Raw genomic sequence first — 18,441 nt, forward strand, 5'->3', positions numbered from 1 at the left:
GGCATGCCTGTTCATTGGAAGCCATTCCAGGTGGCTACCATGTGACGCTGCTTGTGCGATTGCCAAGGGGATGTAAATCTGTTATCACAGTGAAAGGGGGTACATTAAGGAATCTAATATCTAACACATACTCTGTTTTATTCTTGGGTTTTGTCTGTTAAATTGCCACAGTGTGAACGTGCTCTTACAGGTTGCACGTATACCAACTTATGCTGCGGCTCATTTCTTTGGTTTTATTGTAGTTCCTTGTACTTTTTACAAACAGGGGCGTGGATCCCATTTCTGAGCGAGGCATTTCATCTATATAGCTTCCCATGGACAGGTGGCTGCATAGATGGGCCCCTGTCTCGTTCTGCCCTTATTCACCTTGAAGCCAGCTGACAAGGTAAGGGATTAAACCTACAGACAGGCTAGGACCTACCAATGGAGCCATCTGATTGGGGTCACTACACCTACGTAAAATCCCATCATGTATACCCCCAATCAGGATCAGGTGGAGAAATGTGACCCAGGAATGAAGCACAGTCACCAGGCACATCACCAGGTGTCTTACTCTCCATGCCTGAATGTCACTGCCGGGCTCCGCAGCAGAAGCACACAGGAGTCACAGTGACAGCAGCCATCGTGTGACAGCGCAGGCCCCGCCCCCGAGGTCACATGACCGCCTGCTGCCGTCACGCCGCCGCTATTTGTAGGATGCAGGAGCAGATCGCTCAGTGCCGCCAGTGCCAGTGCTGCCGCCGCCGCTGCCAGTCCTTCTTCCCGATCTCCGCCCAGGAATGAGAAGCGATGTCCGGCGCATCCAACGAGGAGAAAACCTGCCGCAGGTTCCTGGAGCTTTTCCTCGGGGAGTTCAGGGGACCCTTCGGGGAGGAGGACCCCATCCCACTCCGTCCGCTGTCCGACCATATCACTCCGGAGGAGGTGGAAGGAGAATGCCTGGACCTGTGCCTGCAGCAGCTCTGCAAATAGTTAAGTGCTGGATTCTTCTGTATGCATAGAGTTGGCTGGTGCAGAGGGCATGAGAGCAGGGCTAGGCATGGGCTTTCCCGGGAGCAGAGGGCACTTGATGAGAAGGGGTACATGAGTGCTGCTAAAAATAGCCTGAAAGCGCTGTGATCAGTGACATTGACAGGATGCATGTGCCCTGCCTGACTTCACAATGACTGGCACGGAGAGCTCTACCTGTAGGGCAGGATCCCCTCGTGTGGCAGATGTCCTACAGGGCAGCCATGGCTGACAATCCCACCTAAGCCCTGTTACATAATGCTGGTTGTAAGATCAAGACATCCCAGCCGGCAGTGTGCTCATCCTCATCCCAGAGAGTTCCAGCCAGTCCTGGGGTCCACAGAGCTGGCAGTGTGTCACCTGGTGGAGGAGCTACAGCCCCCTCTGCCCTGCTCACCTGACACCTGCTGAGCTGTCACTGGCATGCTGTGCCACTGCCGGGCACAGAGCTGGCATCACAGGGTGTCTGTCTATTATCTATCTCTCTCTATGTATCATATCTATCTATCATCTATCCATCAATTATCCATCTATCTATCCATCCATTATCCATTTATGTATCAAATCTATCTATCTGTCTATCTAGCCTTATCTATGTATCATATCTATTCATCTATCTATCATCTATCTATCCATCCCATATCTATCTATCTATATCATGTATCATATCTATTCATCTATCTATCCATCCCATATCTATCTATCTATGCATCCCATATCTATCTAGCCATATCTATGTATCATATCTATCATCTATCTCTGTCTCTTTGTATCATATCTGCCATCTTTCTATCTCTATCTATGTATCATATCTATCATCTATCCATCTCTGATCTATTTCTCATTGACGTACCTATAAGCAACAAGTTCTATCACTTAGCCTCATCTTGCTTATCCGCTTTGTTTAATACAGTGTGCCTTTTAGGTAAAATATATAATTATTCTCTTCCGATTGTTAGAATTGCATCAGTTCTTTGGAAAGCTGGTTGAGCCCCAATCTGACTGCTATAAAGTCAGTCCACTGCAGCCATGGGGAGGTGTTGGAGCTTTACATTTGTGCAGAATAACTGTTCTCCATTCAGGATCTTATACAGCTTGGATGGCACTCATATAGTCATCAGGGCTGCAGAACTATAGATTTGACAGTCAGTATTTTGTGGAAACCCAATGCCAGCTTTAATAGCTGATTAAGAGGTTTGGGGGGAAAGAAAGGCCATTTTGTATCACTCATAATGGGAAGATGAATGTATTATTTACCAATATTGCTGACAATATTCTATTGTTTGTAATTTGCTTACATGAAAACTGTTTTTATGGAAGGCTATAATGTACATCTTGGTGCCAGTTATGCCATCACCGTCCCAGCAAATGTGCTGCCTCCTCTTTCCATCTCTATAGCAGGGCAGAGGCTGGGGGTCCTTTGCCGTGTTCCCCTCCTAGTGTGTGTGCTAGCATTGGAGTAATTTTGGGAAGGAGAGTTTGTAGATTCCCACTGCCCATGAGAACGGGCTGTATCCAGACGAGCTTGAAACTGCAATACCCAGCTCAACCAGCAGGTCTACTGATCTGTTCTTACTGGCCCATCAGGACAGTCGTATATGAGGCAGTTAGCACAGACCAGGAAACCTGCCCATCAGGCCAGGAATTGTAATCCAATCAAGGTCATGGACATGTCGAAAACCCCTTTCACTTATATTATACAGCATATTGCTGAGAACTGAACATGTGAACATGGCCTTATAGCGCCAACCTGAGCTGGCCCTTAACAGTCATTGAAGATGGCTTACTAGAGTAAATGCCCATTGTGTACAGATTAGGATATAAATTTATTGGCAAATTTCTATCCTAATCCCACAATTCTCACAGACAAGAACAATGTTAGAAAGACATGAGTTGTCTTTTCAGAGAGAAAGAGGACTTGCCTTGTCACATGACTTAGGATAAAAGCCAGAATCTCAATTTGCAGACACAGTGTTTCGGGGTACTGCTTCTCATCAGTGAAAAGTATGAGATCTGGTTTGGCTGGGTAAGAGGCGTCTGACCGGGATCCAAGGGGTAATGTTTCTCCTTGTGGAGAGTGACATGTTAAGCATGTCAAGGTGAGGAGACTTTTAAGCTGCAATGCTCCTCTGTAATATGCAAATTGTCTCTTTAGAGAGGAAGAGGACTAGAACTCTAGTGCCACCTATAGGAAGTAGCAATCCTAAAAGTTAATATTGACTCTCTAACGAGCCTTGTCACATGACTTAGGATAAAATCCAGAACGAGTGTTACGTCACCTCACAGATAATGACAATGTTATATAAGAATTGTGATGCTAGCAATGGCAAACTGTAAAATTTCCCTTCATGATGTGTACATGTACTACAAAACCAGCTCATCAGGCTCCATTCACATCGGCATTGAAAGCACAGCATGGAGTCTTTGCCGCAGATCCGGGTAAAATTATGCTTCATTATTTTGTTTTGTAAAATGGTGGATACCATGACAGAAATCAGATGAACATATTATTATTTATTTATTATTAGTGATGAGCGAGTATGTTTTGTTAACCCTTTCTCCGAGTATACTCGGCCGAGCACCGAGTATTTATAGCGTGCTCGGGCTTTAAGTTTTCGTCGCTCCGTGAACATGATCTGCAACTGTTTGACAGATTTAATACATGTGAGGAATGCTGGAAAAACAGGCATTCCTCACATGTATTAAATCTGTCAAACAGTCGCAAATCATGTTCACGGAGCGACGAAAACTTAAAGCCAGAGCACGCTATAAATACTCGGTGCTCGGCCGAGTATACTCGGAGAAAGGGTTAACAAAACATACTCGCTCATCACTATTTATTATGCTTCAATTATATAGCACCATCATATTCCACAGCGCTTTAAAGATATTGTCAACTCTGTCCCCAATAGAGCTCACAATCTAAATTTCCCTATAAGTATGTCTTTAAAGTGTGGGAGGAAACCGGAGAACCTGGAGGGAAACCAGACAAACATGGGGAGAACATACACTGCTTTGAAAAAGTATTCATACCCCGTGAAGTTTTCCACATTTTTTTCACATTACTTCCATAAACTTAAATATATTTTATTGGGATTTCTTGTGATATACCAACACAAAGTAGCAAGTGTTTGTGAAGTGTAAAGGAAATGATACATGGTTTTCTAAATATTTTGAAAATATAAATCTGAAAATTGTGACGTGGATTTGCATTGAGTCTCCTTGTATTCTGATACACCTAAATACTTTTTCAAGCCACTGTATGAACCCCATTATAGTTAATGGGGTCTGTCTGAGCTCTGCTGGTGTCCAGGATGTCCATCACTTCCACAGTTTTTGCATTTCTATTCACAGAACATAACAAAAATACAAAAAATAACATCGCAGATGTGAACAGAGCCTTACCCTCGGGGATATCACTTATACACATAACTGTTTATAAAGTATTATGATTTATCTTAAGATAAATATTACATTTATATACTATTGGAATCTAGTAATCGCTTTTAAGCCACCACCTCTCCCCCCCCAAAAAAAAATGTCAATGCAAAACAAGAAAAAAAATAAAGAATAATGCAAAATAAGTTGACTACAAATACAGATAAGACACATTCTTCTATATAAATGTCAGAAATATTTTCTGGAAGCTAAAACATTGCTTTCTATATGACTGAAGGTGCTTCAGGAATAGAATAAAAAGTGCCCTGTAGTAAAACTCACCTGGCGACTTGGGGAGGCGAGGTCTGGCAGTACTACACATGTCCAGTTGTGGATAGTTTTCAGCAATGAATGTTCCCAATGTTCAGCAATGTATGTAAAATACTTACCAGTCACCGTCTTCTGCTGTTCCCAGCGCCGCTCCAGTCTCCTTCTGCGCCACTTAAGCAGAGTTCTGACTGGTCGGATCACTCCAGTGACTAACAGTGACTTCCGGCCAGTCGGATGTGCGGTCACAAGATGGCGGAGAAAGACCAGAGCGGTGCCGAAAACCGGTAAGTATTTTAATACACACAGGGAACACATAAATTACTGATACCTAACCCGTGGTGAAATAAAAAAGTGTGTGGTACTTTAAATTATTTGGTAGTGAAATGGCGTACACATCCAGCGATGTGATAGAAAGCCAGTTTATGAACTAGATTTAGGAAACAAGTTCATTGCTGATCATGCTGAATATGTGCAAACATGAGGAACAAATTCTTTCTGCCTGCAGTCACAGTGAGGAGCCCTGCTGCGCTCTATAAGGAGAAGAGACATGTTTACGGTAATATGGGATGATATAGGTCACTTTTTTCAGAGCCTTAGCTAGATTTCTCTCACTCATGGCAAAAAATCAGTTTACTGCCCCTCGGCAAGATAAAGTGGTTTGATGGCATCTCTCCTACCACCCATCACCTGAGGCTAATGCATGGATTTCCTATGGTTTGTTGGTGTCCCTCCTACCTCACAGCTTCTGAAGCTAATGCACTGGTTGCCTAAGGTTTGATGGCACCCCTATTACCACACAGTACCTGAGACTATTGCATTGGTTGCCTAAGGTTTGATGGGGTCCCTCCTACCATACAGCACCTGAGGCTAATGCACTGGTTGCCAATGGTTTGATAGTGTTCCTCCTGCGACATAGCACCTGATTACTGGTTGCCTAAGGTTTGATAGCGTTCCTCCTGCCACATAGCACCTGATTACTGGTTGCCTAAGGTTTGATAACGTTCCTCCTGCCACATAGCACCTGATTACTGGTTGCCTACGGTTTGATAGTGTTCCTCCTGCCACATAGCACCTGATTACTGGTTGCCTAAGGTTTGATAGCGTTCCTCCTGCCACATAGCACCTGATTACTGGTTGCCTAAGGTTTGATAGCGTTCCTCCTGCCACATAGCACCTGATTACTGGTTGCCTAAGGTTTGATAGCGTTCCTCCTGCCACATAGCACCTGATTACTGGTTGCCTAAGGTTTGATAACGTTCCTCCTGCCACATAGCACCTGATTACTGGTTGCCTACGGTTTGATAGTGTTCCTCCTGCCACATAGCACCTGATTACTGGTTGCCTAAGGTTTGATAGTGTTCCTCCTGCCACATAGCACCTGATTACGGGTTGCCTAAGGTTTGATAGTGTTCCTCCTGCCACATAGCACCTGATTACTGGTTGCCTAAGGTTTGATAGTGTTCCTCCTGCCACATAGCACCTGATTACTGGTTGCCTAAGGTTTGATAGCGTTCCTCCTGCCACATAGCATCTGATTACTGGTTGCCTACGGTTTGATAGCGTTCCTCCTGCCACATAGCACCTGATTACTGGTTGCCTAAGGTTTGATAGCGTTCCTCCTGCCACATAGCACCTGATTACTGGTTGCCTACGGTTTGATAGCGTTCCTTCTGCCACATAGCACCTGATTACTGGTTGCCTAAGGTTTGATAGCGTTCCTCCTGCCACATAGCACCTGATTACTGGTTGCCTAAGGTTTGATAGTGTTCCTCCTGCCACATAGCACCTGATTACGGGTTGCCTAAGGTTTGATAGTGTTCCTCCTGCCACATAGCACCTGATTACGGGTTGCCTAAGGTTTGATAGTGTTCCTCCTGCCACATAGCACCTGATTACTGGTTGCCTAAGGTTTGATAGCGTTCCTCCTGCCACATAGCACCTGATTATTGCACTGGTTGCCTAAGGTTTGAGAGCGTTCCTCCTGCCACATAGCACCTGATTACTGGTTGCCTAAGGTTTGATAGTGTTCCTCCTGCCACATAGCGCCTGATTACTGGTTGCCTAAGGTTTGATAGCGTTCCTCCTGCCACATAGCACCTGATTATTGCACTGGTTGCCTAAGGTTTGAGAGCGTTCCTCCTGCCATATAGCGCCTGATTACTGGTTGCCTAAGGTTTGATAGCGTTCCTCCTGCCACATAGCACCTGATTAATGCCCTGGTTGCCTAAGGTTGGTAGCGTTCCTTCTGCCACATAGCACCTGATTAATGCCCTGGTTGCCTAAGGTTGGTAGCGTTCCTTCTGCCACATAGCACCTGATTAATGCCCTGGTTGCCTAGAGTTTAAAGTTTTTTTTGAGATCTAATAAGCTATGAATTTTGACTAAATTTAAAAGCTAACAAGCTTTACCATTTACATATCTTACCAATTGTGTTCCTACTTCTCTGGGCCCACATATCTGACACCTCTCGTGTTGTCCCCTAGTGCTGACATATTTTCAGTAATGATAGGCCATCATGGTGGGAACAGGAGTGGAATGGGCAAGGTAAGTATATTTGAATATTGATATGTTTGAGCCTAAGTTCAAGGTTTTTCAAATCCTTGAAAACCCTTTAAATGGTTTTAAGAGTTATTCACATTTTATAATTATATTTTTATGGGCTCTAAAGGGTAGATCTACCTTACCAGCCTCACACAAGAACCAATTGTGCCAATCTAAAAGCAGGTATTATTTTCCTTTTCTTCAATTTTCTGCCGCATAGAAATGAGCACTCCCGCTTAGCTGTTCTTCCTGATAAAATAAATGTGCTGTTATAACATTATGCAAACTCATGTTGTGAAATTGTGCTGAATCCTTTCAGATCCTTCTCATCTAATCATTTATGTGTAATGGAAAGTGTTACAATTTGAGTAAAGGCGATTACACACACTGGTTACAAACAGGAATGTATATAGAGTGTCTGGATACAGTGCTTGTACTTGAGCAATCCCCATCTCATCTCATCTCATCTGTAAGCGATGAGGCACATTTTTGGTCTAAAGTTAAATATTCAAAGTATAACCATATCATTGTGTGATTGAAACCATATTATCGCAACTAAACAATGTGAGAAAGTCAAACTTAATAGGGAAAGCTCAAATACAGGTTGTAAGGGCTTATACACATGGTGGTATGATGACCATCCATGAGCCATATATTTCAAGTCAAAGGCAATTCATATCTTGTCCTACAATCGAAGCCTCTCAGAACGTCTCTGCATTAATGTAGTTTGGAGAAACATGGGGCTTTGACATAGAGATAAATGCAGGGCTCTCTGTTGGGGGGCCCCGCAGTAATTACATATTTGTCAGCTATCCTGTGGATAGTTGATAACTATCTATGGTGGGAAAAGCCATGATAAAACAGTTATCTTTACATTTTACACTGTGTAAAATGTAAAGAAAATAAGAATGCAATGATTTGGAAAGCGTTTATAGCATATTATTTCACAACAGAGCACATATCAGAAGGTAAAAGTTAGACATTTTTCCATTTAATTTGAAAAAATTAACTAATTTAGAAATTGATGTCAGCCATGCATCTCCAAAACCTTGGACCAGTGCCATGTCTATCATTGTGTGGCATCTCATCTTCTTTTTACATTAGTCTGTAACCATCTGGGAAGTGTGGAGACCAACTGCTGGACTTTTGGGAGAGGAATGTTGTCCCATTCTTATCTGATGTATGATTATTTCTTTTCAACAGTCCGGGGTCTTCTTTGCTGGACTTTTCATTTCATAATGCACCAATTGTTTTCTATTGATGAAAGGTCTGAATACAGGGAGGTCACCTGAACTCTTCTTCTGTGGAGTCATGACGTTGTGATGGATGCAGTATGTGGTTTAGCATTGACCTGCTGAAATATACAAGGCCTTCCCCGAAATAGACATTGTCTGGATGGGAGCATATGTTGTTCTAAAACCTCTATATAATACTCAGCATTGATAGTGTCTTAAAAGATGTACCATCAGCGGTGCAGACTTTTGGACTGTGCACTGATAACAGGCTGGATGGACCCTCTCCTCTTTTGTCCATAGGACACCGTGTCCCTGATTTCCATAAAGAATTTCAAATTTTGATTTATTTGACCACAGAAAAGTTTTCCGTTTTGCCTCACCCCATTTTAGATGCTTAGGCCCAGAAAAGACAACAGCGTTTTTGGATTGTGTTGATATAAGGCTTCTGTTTTTGCATGATAGAGCTTTAACTTGCATTTATGGATTGTACAGTGAACGTTGTTCACAAAATGATTTCGGGATGTATTCCTGAGCCCATGCAGTGATTTACCTAACCAAATCATGACTATTTTCCTGAGAGCCCTTAGATCATGAGCATACAATATTGACCTTCAGCCTTCTCCCTTGTACTCCAGGATTTAGGCAGAATCACTCAATCTTTTGATGATATCATGTACTATATAGGTGAGATATTAAAAATATTTGCAATTTTACGTTGAGCAACATTTTTTTAACTTTTTTTTCCACAATTTTTAGAGGCAGTTGTTCACAGATAGGTGAACATCTGACCATATTTGATTCTGAGAGCCTCTGCCTCTCTAACATGCTCTTTTTATACACAGTCATGTGAGTTAGTTGAAAATGACCCTTCAGTTGTTTTTCACTATACTTTTCCAACCTTGTGTTAACTTTGTCCCAACTTTTTTGAGATTTGTTGCTTCCATCAATTTCTAAATGAGTTAGTTTTTTCAATTAATAGAAAAATATCTATCTTTTAACTTCTTATTTGTGCTCTGTTCTCTTGTGAATAAAAAATAGCTATAAGAGATTTCCAAATCATTGTTTTCTTGTGTTCATTACATGTTAAACAGCGTCCTAACTTTTTTGGAATTGGGGTTGTATGTCAGAATGTCTACAATAATCCAAGGGATGCCGTCAAAAATATTATGTAGTAACCTGAGGGAAACTTATGTGCACACATCTTTTTCAGGCTGAAACCCCTTACAAAACTATCAGAAAATGATTAAAAGAATGAACATATGCATTTTTATGTAGAAACAAGTTGCAGTGCATATGTTGAGGCTTTTGTATGTTTTTTAGCAGCTTCAGGTTCCTAAAAACACCATTAAAATAAAATGCCATGCACTTAAAATAAGTGACATGTCCATTTTTTACATCATTTTCCGCTTAGAAGAATCTTTGTACTTTACAGTACAAGTCAATGGACAAGTTCAAAAGATGCCCGAAGACCCCCAGACGTATTTTGGAGTGTTTTGCCATTGTGTTTGCTAAAAAAAAACACATTACTGGTTTCCTCATTATTCAGTGGAGTGGGAAAAAACAACAACCGGAGAATGACACCATTAAAGACATCACAAATGTGATGTGAATTTGTGATTTGAAAACCCTTCAAAAATCAAGGCATAGGTCTCTTTTGGAATGTTTCGCCATTGTTTTTGCTTAAAAAAAAGCATTAGCAGGTTCTTCATCATTCAATAGAGTGGGAAAAAAAAGACGACTGGAAAATGACAGTTAAAAAAACACCACAAGTACTATGGGAAAACCCTGCAAAAGTCAAAACTGTTGGAGAAAAGCTCAGGAAACAAATGAAAAATTGGTCATGGTCCTTATCAGCTTAAGATTTAAAGGAAAAGTTGCTTTACCAAAGTTTGTTGTGTTTTATTACATAAGTATTCATTAAAATGATAGGTTCGTATCCATACATAGTTTATGAAACTGTATTTTTAATTATTACGATTTATGCGAACTGTCATTTAGGGTTAGGCAACATATACTTAGTACTTCTGCATGTCAAAACCTCATACTTTGATCCTCCATGGCAACACATGGGGACCTCACAGTTCTGAACTACCATAGGTAGTCTTTTGCACCGTGTGGTGCCTTCAAAGTGCACCATATTCTCCACTAGCAGCGCTCTGACTAGTAGAATCATTAGTCTCTAAATGATGAGTCCAAACTAAGAGTATCTTCTTCTAGCCTTTAACAACAGACATGCTATGGTTGCATTTTAGCCGCCCTGGTCTATCCAATATCTGTTTGGGAATCATAAACCTTGGAATGGAAATGCACTTGCCATAAATTAATTATATATTTAATGCTCTTTAACTTGCCATGTCATAACCTGGTGCTAGCCAGCCATAAAACTATTGTGTATCACAGCTACAGATTAATCAATCAACCCACGTTTTGTTACATAGACAAGGAAAGAGAATGCCATTACTGTGCCCAGGAACCAACTTTATGACCTTTCAAGAAATGTTATAATCCTGCATTTCAGGAAATGGATATCATCCGGGTTCTCTGTGGGTGGGTGGATGCTGTGCTGTTGATCTGCTGTGTCTAAAGGGACATCTCAACTGTCTACTTTCAATAGGAAAAGTAGACTGTGGTCATAAAAATACTACTAAAGTTTGAGAAAGTTTTAGGCTGCCATTGTCCTTTCTTTGTTCACTTTCAGACCACTTGATGTACAATCTGTTTTTAGTTTCAGACTTTCCTCTTATACATGTGTTTGGTCTGTGTGTCAAGGAAGCTGCTATCTTAACTGGCTTTCATATAGCAGTACAACTTCATTGCTGTTATACCTTCCCCTTTTACATCCTTTGTTTCTTATCCAAAATGCTGAGAGAACAGTAGGGGAGAGCAAATGACATCCATCCTAAGCTGACCAGGTGCAGTGTGCTACCTATTCTGTCAGAAGCAGCAGGACAGCCAGCTATGTTTAGGTGTTGCACAGATTCTAAAGCAGCAAATATGGTAGGAAATGTTTTTCTTTAAGCTGTTGTTTCATTTTGGAAGCAAATTAACAACAACAAAAAAAGTGTTAATTCACTCTGCTGTAGGCAGAGCTGTGTTACTCTGCTGTCCCTCTCACCCTGTATTGCATTAATTCCAAATCTTCATGGCCAGACTCAAAGCGGTTGTCCACTACTATTTAAAATGCCCCCGAATGTATTTAAACTGTGGAGAGAAGATTTTTTCTAATTACCTTGCGTTGTCTTTATTGCCTGTGAGCGGCGCTATCGCTAACAGCTCATAGGAATCATGTAACCCCCGGCTGCAGCCTTCTCTGGCATCCACATAGGTCACGTCAAGTCAGGTGTGACTCAGTGACGTGCTCCCCGCTGATTGATGGGCTGTGGGCGGGGTTTCCCCCGCGCGTCACAGCCCAGCATCCACCGTGTGCTTTCCCTATCCTGTATTCATTGGGAAAGCACACGGTGGATGCTGGCCTGTGACACGCTGGGAAACCCCGCCCACAGCCCATCAATCAGCGGGGAGCACGTCACTGAGTCACGCCTGACTTGACGTGACCTCAGCGGAAGCCAGAGCCGGCTGCAGCCAGGGGTCACATGATGCCTGTGAGCGGCCAGCGATGCCGCTGCTCACAGGCAATAAAGACAGCGCAAGGTGTGCTGTTCCCTTGTGTCTCTTTCATATAGTTCGGTCTGCTGTTCTGTTGTTTCCTGTTCATGCTCGTCTGCTGCCCCCTGCTGACCAGAAGCTTTATGTCACTCCCTCGCTCCTCCTTTTACCTTTTTTCTAGAATGTGGGAGTGTCCTGCAGCTCTGTGTAGTAACCTCACTTCCTGGCATCCATTTTTACTCCAGCCACCAGTGTGAGAGGTACACATTCCCCTTAGGGCTGCAGAAAGCAAAGTCTTTTGACCAGCAGCAGCTCCGCAGCTCAGTAGCGGCTCCAGAAGTGAACACCCACAAGACTATTACAGTACTGGCTACTCGTATCATCTGCACTGTATTACCTCACTGTCTTCGGGTATGGTTCAAATAAACCACCGCTGATCCATCTCTCTGCGTCCACGTTTGACTCCATCCACCTGGAGCCGCACTTGCTCCTGTCTGCCTCGCTTCAAGGATAAGAAGGTAACACCTCTCACATCATAATTTTACTGTGCACCTTCAATCGCCTTAAGTGGGGACAGAACAGTCAAAAGACTGCTTTAAGCCCAGCAAAAACAGTGCCTTAAGATCATTATCCGGCTACTGACTCCCTAAGAATCCAGCACCTCACTCTGGAATCTGCCCAACAACAGCGCTTGCCTGGGTAAGCCTAACAGGAAGCCCTCACATCTGTGCCAGAGGTTTCCCTCCGCCCATACCCTGCTATAAACTTGCAGTATGTTATACCACATCACTGTTGATTGCCGCACCGAAAAACAAACAAAAACCCACATTTCTCTACAAAACACCTTAGGAATCTTATCAGGGCGTCTTAATGAAGCTGCACCGCAATTTCCAGCCCCCAATTCAAAAGTTTAGTTTCTTAAAGAGACAGCACACCTTAAACCAAAATGGCTGAAAAAGACCTTGCACAGTTTCCCACTGCTGAAACAGAGCAAATACAACCCGATTCTGTCCACGATGAAGAGCGAGAAGCAGAAGCCACGATCCCAGCAGATAAAGTTGTTTGACAAAGACGCTCTGTCAAACCAACAATAAAGGCTATTGAGAACTATCGCAATACAAAAGACGAACTATGTGACAACCTTGAAGAACTATGGGAACAGGTTTCTTGCCACATATCAAAACTTCAATCCTCTTCAGGTGACACTGCAAACTTACAAGCTGCCATTGAACGACTGAACACAGCTCAAGAAAAATACCAGAGGCTGTTTACGAGGTACACTACCTTTCTAAAAAGCTTCAATCTTGACGAAGCCCTTTCAGATCTGAGCAAGGCAGAATTGGTATACAGGGAAAGAGACGCCAAGGTACAAAATGTCAAAGATGAAGCAGAATACCGTATTTCTCACCAGCAAGAAACTAGATCTCACAGGACAACCTCATCTAGACACTCCTCTCCGTCATCAAGAGCATCATCCTCAAGAAGCTTAGCCTTGAGTGACAGAATTCTAGAGGCCCGCATAAGAGCAGAACAATCCAAGGTGAGATGTTCCTTCACAGAAAGAGAAGCTGAAGCAGAGATCAAGAGAGCTGAAGCAGAGATCAAGAGAGCTGAAGCAGAGATCAAGAGAGCTGAAGCGGAGATCAAGAGAGCTGAAGCGGAGATCAAGAGAGCTGAAGCGGAGATCAAGAGAGCTGAAGCGGAGATCAAGAGAGCTGAAGCGGAGATCAAGAGAGCTGAAGCGGAGATCAAGAGAGCTGAAGCGGAGATCAAGAGAGCTGAAGCGGAGATCAAGAGAGCTGAAGCGGAGATCAAGAGAGCTGAAGCAGAGATCAAGAGAGCTGAAGCGGAGATCAAGAGTGCTGAAGCAGAGACTAAGAGGGTAGAAGCAGAGAATAAGAGGGCAGAAGCGGAGGCTCGGATAAAGGTTCTTCATTTACAGATGGAAGAGGAAGTTGCGTTAGTTGAAGTGAAGCTACTCGAGCAAGCTTTGAGCCAAGGTCTTGATCCAGTTTGCTCTCCACCACAGGAAATAGACGATCCGGTTGATCGCACCAGAGACTGTGTTGAGCCAGTTACCTGAGTCAATCCCAGGCTGCATCGCCGTCCAAGCCAACGACACTGAGGTCTCCAAGTCAGCTCCACCGGCAGTACCAAAGCCTTCCACGGCACCTGAGCAAGTGAATGACAGTCACCAGGAGGTGCCTTCTCAAATGCAGTCACTACAGCAAGCTGGCTACCAAGCATTTCTTCATCCACCTCCACAGCTCAAGCAGCAGTCATCAGAATCTACAGAGGCTAAACCACAGCTCAACCCTGCCGCAACATCATTCTACCCGGAAACATCTCAACCTTTCACGCCAGGCAACCCATACGCCCAAAGGACATCACAAGTTGTCGTGACAACAAGCAGTGAGAAATCCGATATGTCGGAGTTTGCCAGGTTTATGGTGAGCAGAGAGTTAATCAACACCAGTCTTTCCAAATTTGATGATTGTGCAGAGAACTACAGGGCCTGGAAGACAACCTTCAAGGCTGCAATCGCCAACCTCAGTCTCACCGCAGAACAGGAGCTTGACCTCATGGTCAAATGGTTGGGTCCAGAGTCTACAAACCATATCAAGAACCTTAGAACTGTCTACGTGGGACAAGCAGGAGCAGGTCTCGCTGCTGCCTGGCAAAGACTGGAACGCACCTTTGGCAGTGCAGAAGCAATAGAAAAGGCCCTATTCAAGAGACTTCAGAACATCCCAAAGATCAACCTCAAGGAAGTCCACAAGCTTCGAGACCTAAGTGATTTGCTCATAGAGCTGGAGCTCGCCAAAAGAGACCCTCGTCTGTCCGGCCTGTGTTATCTGGATGCAGCACATGGAGTGAACCCAATCGCGATGAAGCTACCGTACAGTTTGCAGGATAAGTGGGCAACGTCAGTCACAAAGTCCAAGAGAGTGCACAACGTCACCTTCCCCCCCATTCATTCATTTCTGCAGGTTCGTCGACGAGCAATCCCAGATGAGGAACGACCCCAGCCTCGACTTCCTACAGCTTAACACCGCAACCTCGACTACACCATCATCGAAGTATGAAGGTGTCATACAGAAACGTAGAGACTTTGAGAACACTGTGATTGTTAGAAAGACTAATCTCCCATCACCTGCAGTACCCACCGGTACACAGTACACCGCATCATCAGGAGACAAGTCCTTCAATCAGGAGTGTCCCATTCACAAGAAACCTCACTCACTGAGCAAGTGCAGAGGGTTCAGGTCCAAGGCCCTTCAGGAGCGCAAAAAAGTCCTCACCGAGCTTGGGGTATGTTTCAGATGCTGCGCTTCAGTGGGGCATATGGCCAAAGACTGTGAAGCTGTCATCAAGTGTAAGGAGTGTGATAGCGAAAACCACACCTCAGCTATGCACCCAACCCCGCTCTCCAGAGATTCACCGACTGCAGTCTCCGACATCGCTCCCACTTCCAGTCATGGCGGGGAGCCCTGTCAGTAGAGAACAAAGAATTCATCAAGATAATGGTCTGTGAGTTCTCTAAAGACGAAACAAACCACTGGGTTTCTCCATTACCCTTCCGAGCTACCAGGGTAAGACTCCCAAACAATCGGGAACAAGTTCTGTCTAGATTTAACTCCCTTCAGCGTACCATGAGCAACAAGCCCAAAATGAGAGAGCACATCGTCACCTTTATGGACAAGATATCCCGCAATTCTTATCACTGAAAAGATCGACAACGCAATATTGCCTAGCGGAGATTTTACTCATGCAAACATTTATCAGAAGCATTGGAAACGTGTTCAATACTTGGCGGACTATTTCAGAAGGTGGAATTTAAGGTCGTCGGGAAAGGCGAGGCAAAGCCTTTTACAAGACCCATCCACGAACTTGTTCTGTTGTTGCCTGTTGAGAGCATCCCTACTGAATGAACAGTACAAGTCTCGAACCTTGAGTCTTCTTCGATACGGACTTGACTTGTGTTTAGCGTTACATTTTAACATGCCTTTTCTTTACAGGTTGTTTTTTAGTTATAGACTCTAGTAGTGAAATCCCCTAAGTGAATTTCAGACGGGGAGTGTGCTGTTCCCTTGTGTCTCTTTCATATAGTTCTGTCTGCTGTTCTGTTGTTTCCTGTTCATGCTTGTCTGCAGCCACCTGCTGACCTGAAACTTTGGGTCACTCCCTCGCTCCTCCTTTTATATTTTTTCTAGAATGTGGGAGTGTCCTGCAGCTCTGTGTACTACCTCACTTCCTGGCATCCATTTTTACACCAGCCACCAGCGTGAGAGGTACACATTCCCCTTTGGGCTGCAGAAAGCAAAGTCTTTTGACCGCAGCTCAGTAGCGGCTCCAGAGGTGAACACCCACAAGACTATTATAGTACTGGCTACTTGTATCATCTGCACTGTATTACCTCACTGTCTTCGGGTATGGTTCAAATAAACCACCGCTGATTCATCTCTCTGCGTCCACTTTTGACTCCATCCACCTGGAGCCGCACTTGGTCCTGTCTGCCTCGCTTCAAGGATAAGAAGGTAACACCTCTCACATCATAATTTTACTGCGCACCTTCAATCACCTTAAGTGGGGACAGAACACAAGGTAATTAGAAAAAATCTTCTCTCCACAGTTTAAATACATTGGGGGAATCTTAAATAGTAGTAGACAACCCCTTTAATTTGACAAAAATGTTTTATTAAGTGAGCATGTACAAGTCCAGGATTAGAAAGGCATTCCTGATTTATTCTAGAAACAGGTTTTTAATTTTTTCAAATTATCCAGCATTCTTATATAAAGGTGATACAGAAAAAACTTCAACGTAAAGGGGTTGTACGGTGAAAACAAGTTATCACCTATCTGCAGGGTAGGCAGAATAGGTCACTAATATCTGTGTAAGAATGATTAAATACTGCTTCACTCATTCCCTATGGGTTGTGGCCAGCTTTTTCCAGCAGCTCCATAAAGAATGTATGGAGCAATGGTCAGGTATCCCGACTTTTCGCTCCATTTTGATACAGGTAAAAAATTCAGGTAAAAAAAAAATCACCTTTCTGCTGATGAATAAACCGATTTTAAAGCGCACCTGTCAGCAGGATTGTGCGCAGTAAACCACTTACACTGTCAGGTGGGCGCCGTTACACTGAGTAAAATAATACCTTTGTTGATGAAATCCGTGCTGTGCTTCTTATATAATCTTTATTTTCATTTCTGACATAATGAGATGCTTGTGCTTCAGGGCGGGACTTTAGGGAGGGGTGTAACTGGTGCTCTCATTATGTATTCATATCTCTGGCTTCTGACAGGTCACTGTGCCTTCAGTGACCTGCCTACTATTTTAAATACTGCCTGTGTAATTGTGTTCCAAACCTGACATTTACATACACCAAAATGGCCCCCGCCGCCCGTGCATGTGCAGTAGCATCTTTCATTTTCTTCCAGAAAAATGGCAGAAAAAGAATTTGCCTGCAGTAATATGGCACCTTCAGACGCGCTTGCGCAGTAGCATCTCTTGGCAACCGAAGGCACAGCGACCTGTCAGATGGCAGAGATAGGAATACATAATTAGAGCACCACATAAAGCCCCTCCCCAAAGGCCGCCTGAAGCACGAGAATCTCATTATGTCAGAAATGAAAATAAAGATTATATAAGAACCACAAGACAGATTTCATCAACAAAGGTATCATTTTACTCAGTGTAACGGCGCCCACCTGGCAGTGTATGTGGTTTACTGCGCACAATCCTGCTGGCAGGTGTGTTTAATTCTGAAAGGCATAAGCTTTTGTGCAAATGTCGAGCTATAAGGAGTTGTTTGTTATGTTGTTATGTTTCATTAATCAAATCAATATGGTAATGATCCTATAATTTAAAGACTGAATATGTGACTCATAATTATTTTTCCATACAGGTGAAGATGGTGGTGATAGAACTATTCATTTACAGTTTGCTATCTTAAATTCCCCTTTCCTTCTATTCCAAATAGCACACATTGTCTCTGGTTATATTTTCAGATTGGCTTGGTGATCTCATGGATGTCCTAAGCTAGCCCTGCACATTCCTTGCGTGTGCTGAGGCTGTCCTGGAGCATTCATGCATGTCCTGAGAATCCCCTGGAGTGTCTGTGTCCTGTATTTCCAGCTTCAACTCCTGCCTTGTTGTGGGGGAGTCATTGCTTGCACTTTAAACTGCCTGTGTGTTATATGCTATGCATGTTGAAAGATTTGATTAAACAAAATTTGCCTTTATTTTCAGTACAGCAAGTTAAGAGCCTCATTCTCCCACGCTTCATGGGTTAAAATTTGCCTGGCAACTGGGAGATTATATTGTGTTTGCTGTGAGCTC

The 18,441-nt window shown here is 43.5% G+C and overlaps 1 protein-coding gene across 1 annotated transcript in view; it reads left to right on the forward strand.

Moving 5' to 3' along the window:
- Positions 1–664: 664 nt before the first annotated feature.
- Positions 665–18,441, forward strand: part of PPM1E (protein phosphatase, Mg2+/Mn2+ dependent 1E) — a 307,370-nt gene continuing 289,593 nt past the window's right edge. The window contains exon 1 of the mRNA XM_073665370.1: positions 665–971. Coding sequence (XP_073521471.1) covers positions 790–971 — 182 coding nt within the window. The 5' untranslated portion in view covers positions 665–789. The remainder of the gene's footprint in view (positions 972–18,441) is intronic.

This window comes from Phyllobates terribilis, unplaced genomic scaffold (assembly GCF_046119375.1).
Source record: "Phyllobates terribilis strain yellow unplaced genomic scaffold, ASM4611937v1 Scaffold_2__4_contigs__length_985480577, whole genome shotgun sequence".
NCBI lineage: Eukaryota > Metazoa > Chordata > Amphibia > Anura > Dendrobatidae > Phyllobates > Phyllobates terribilis.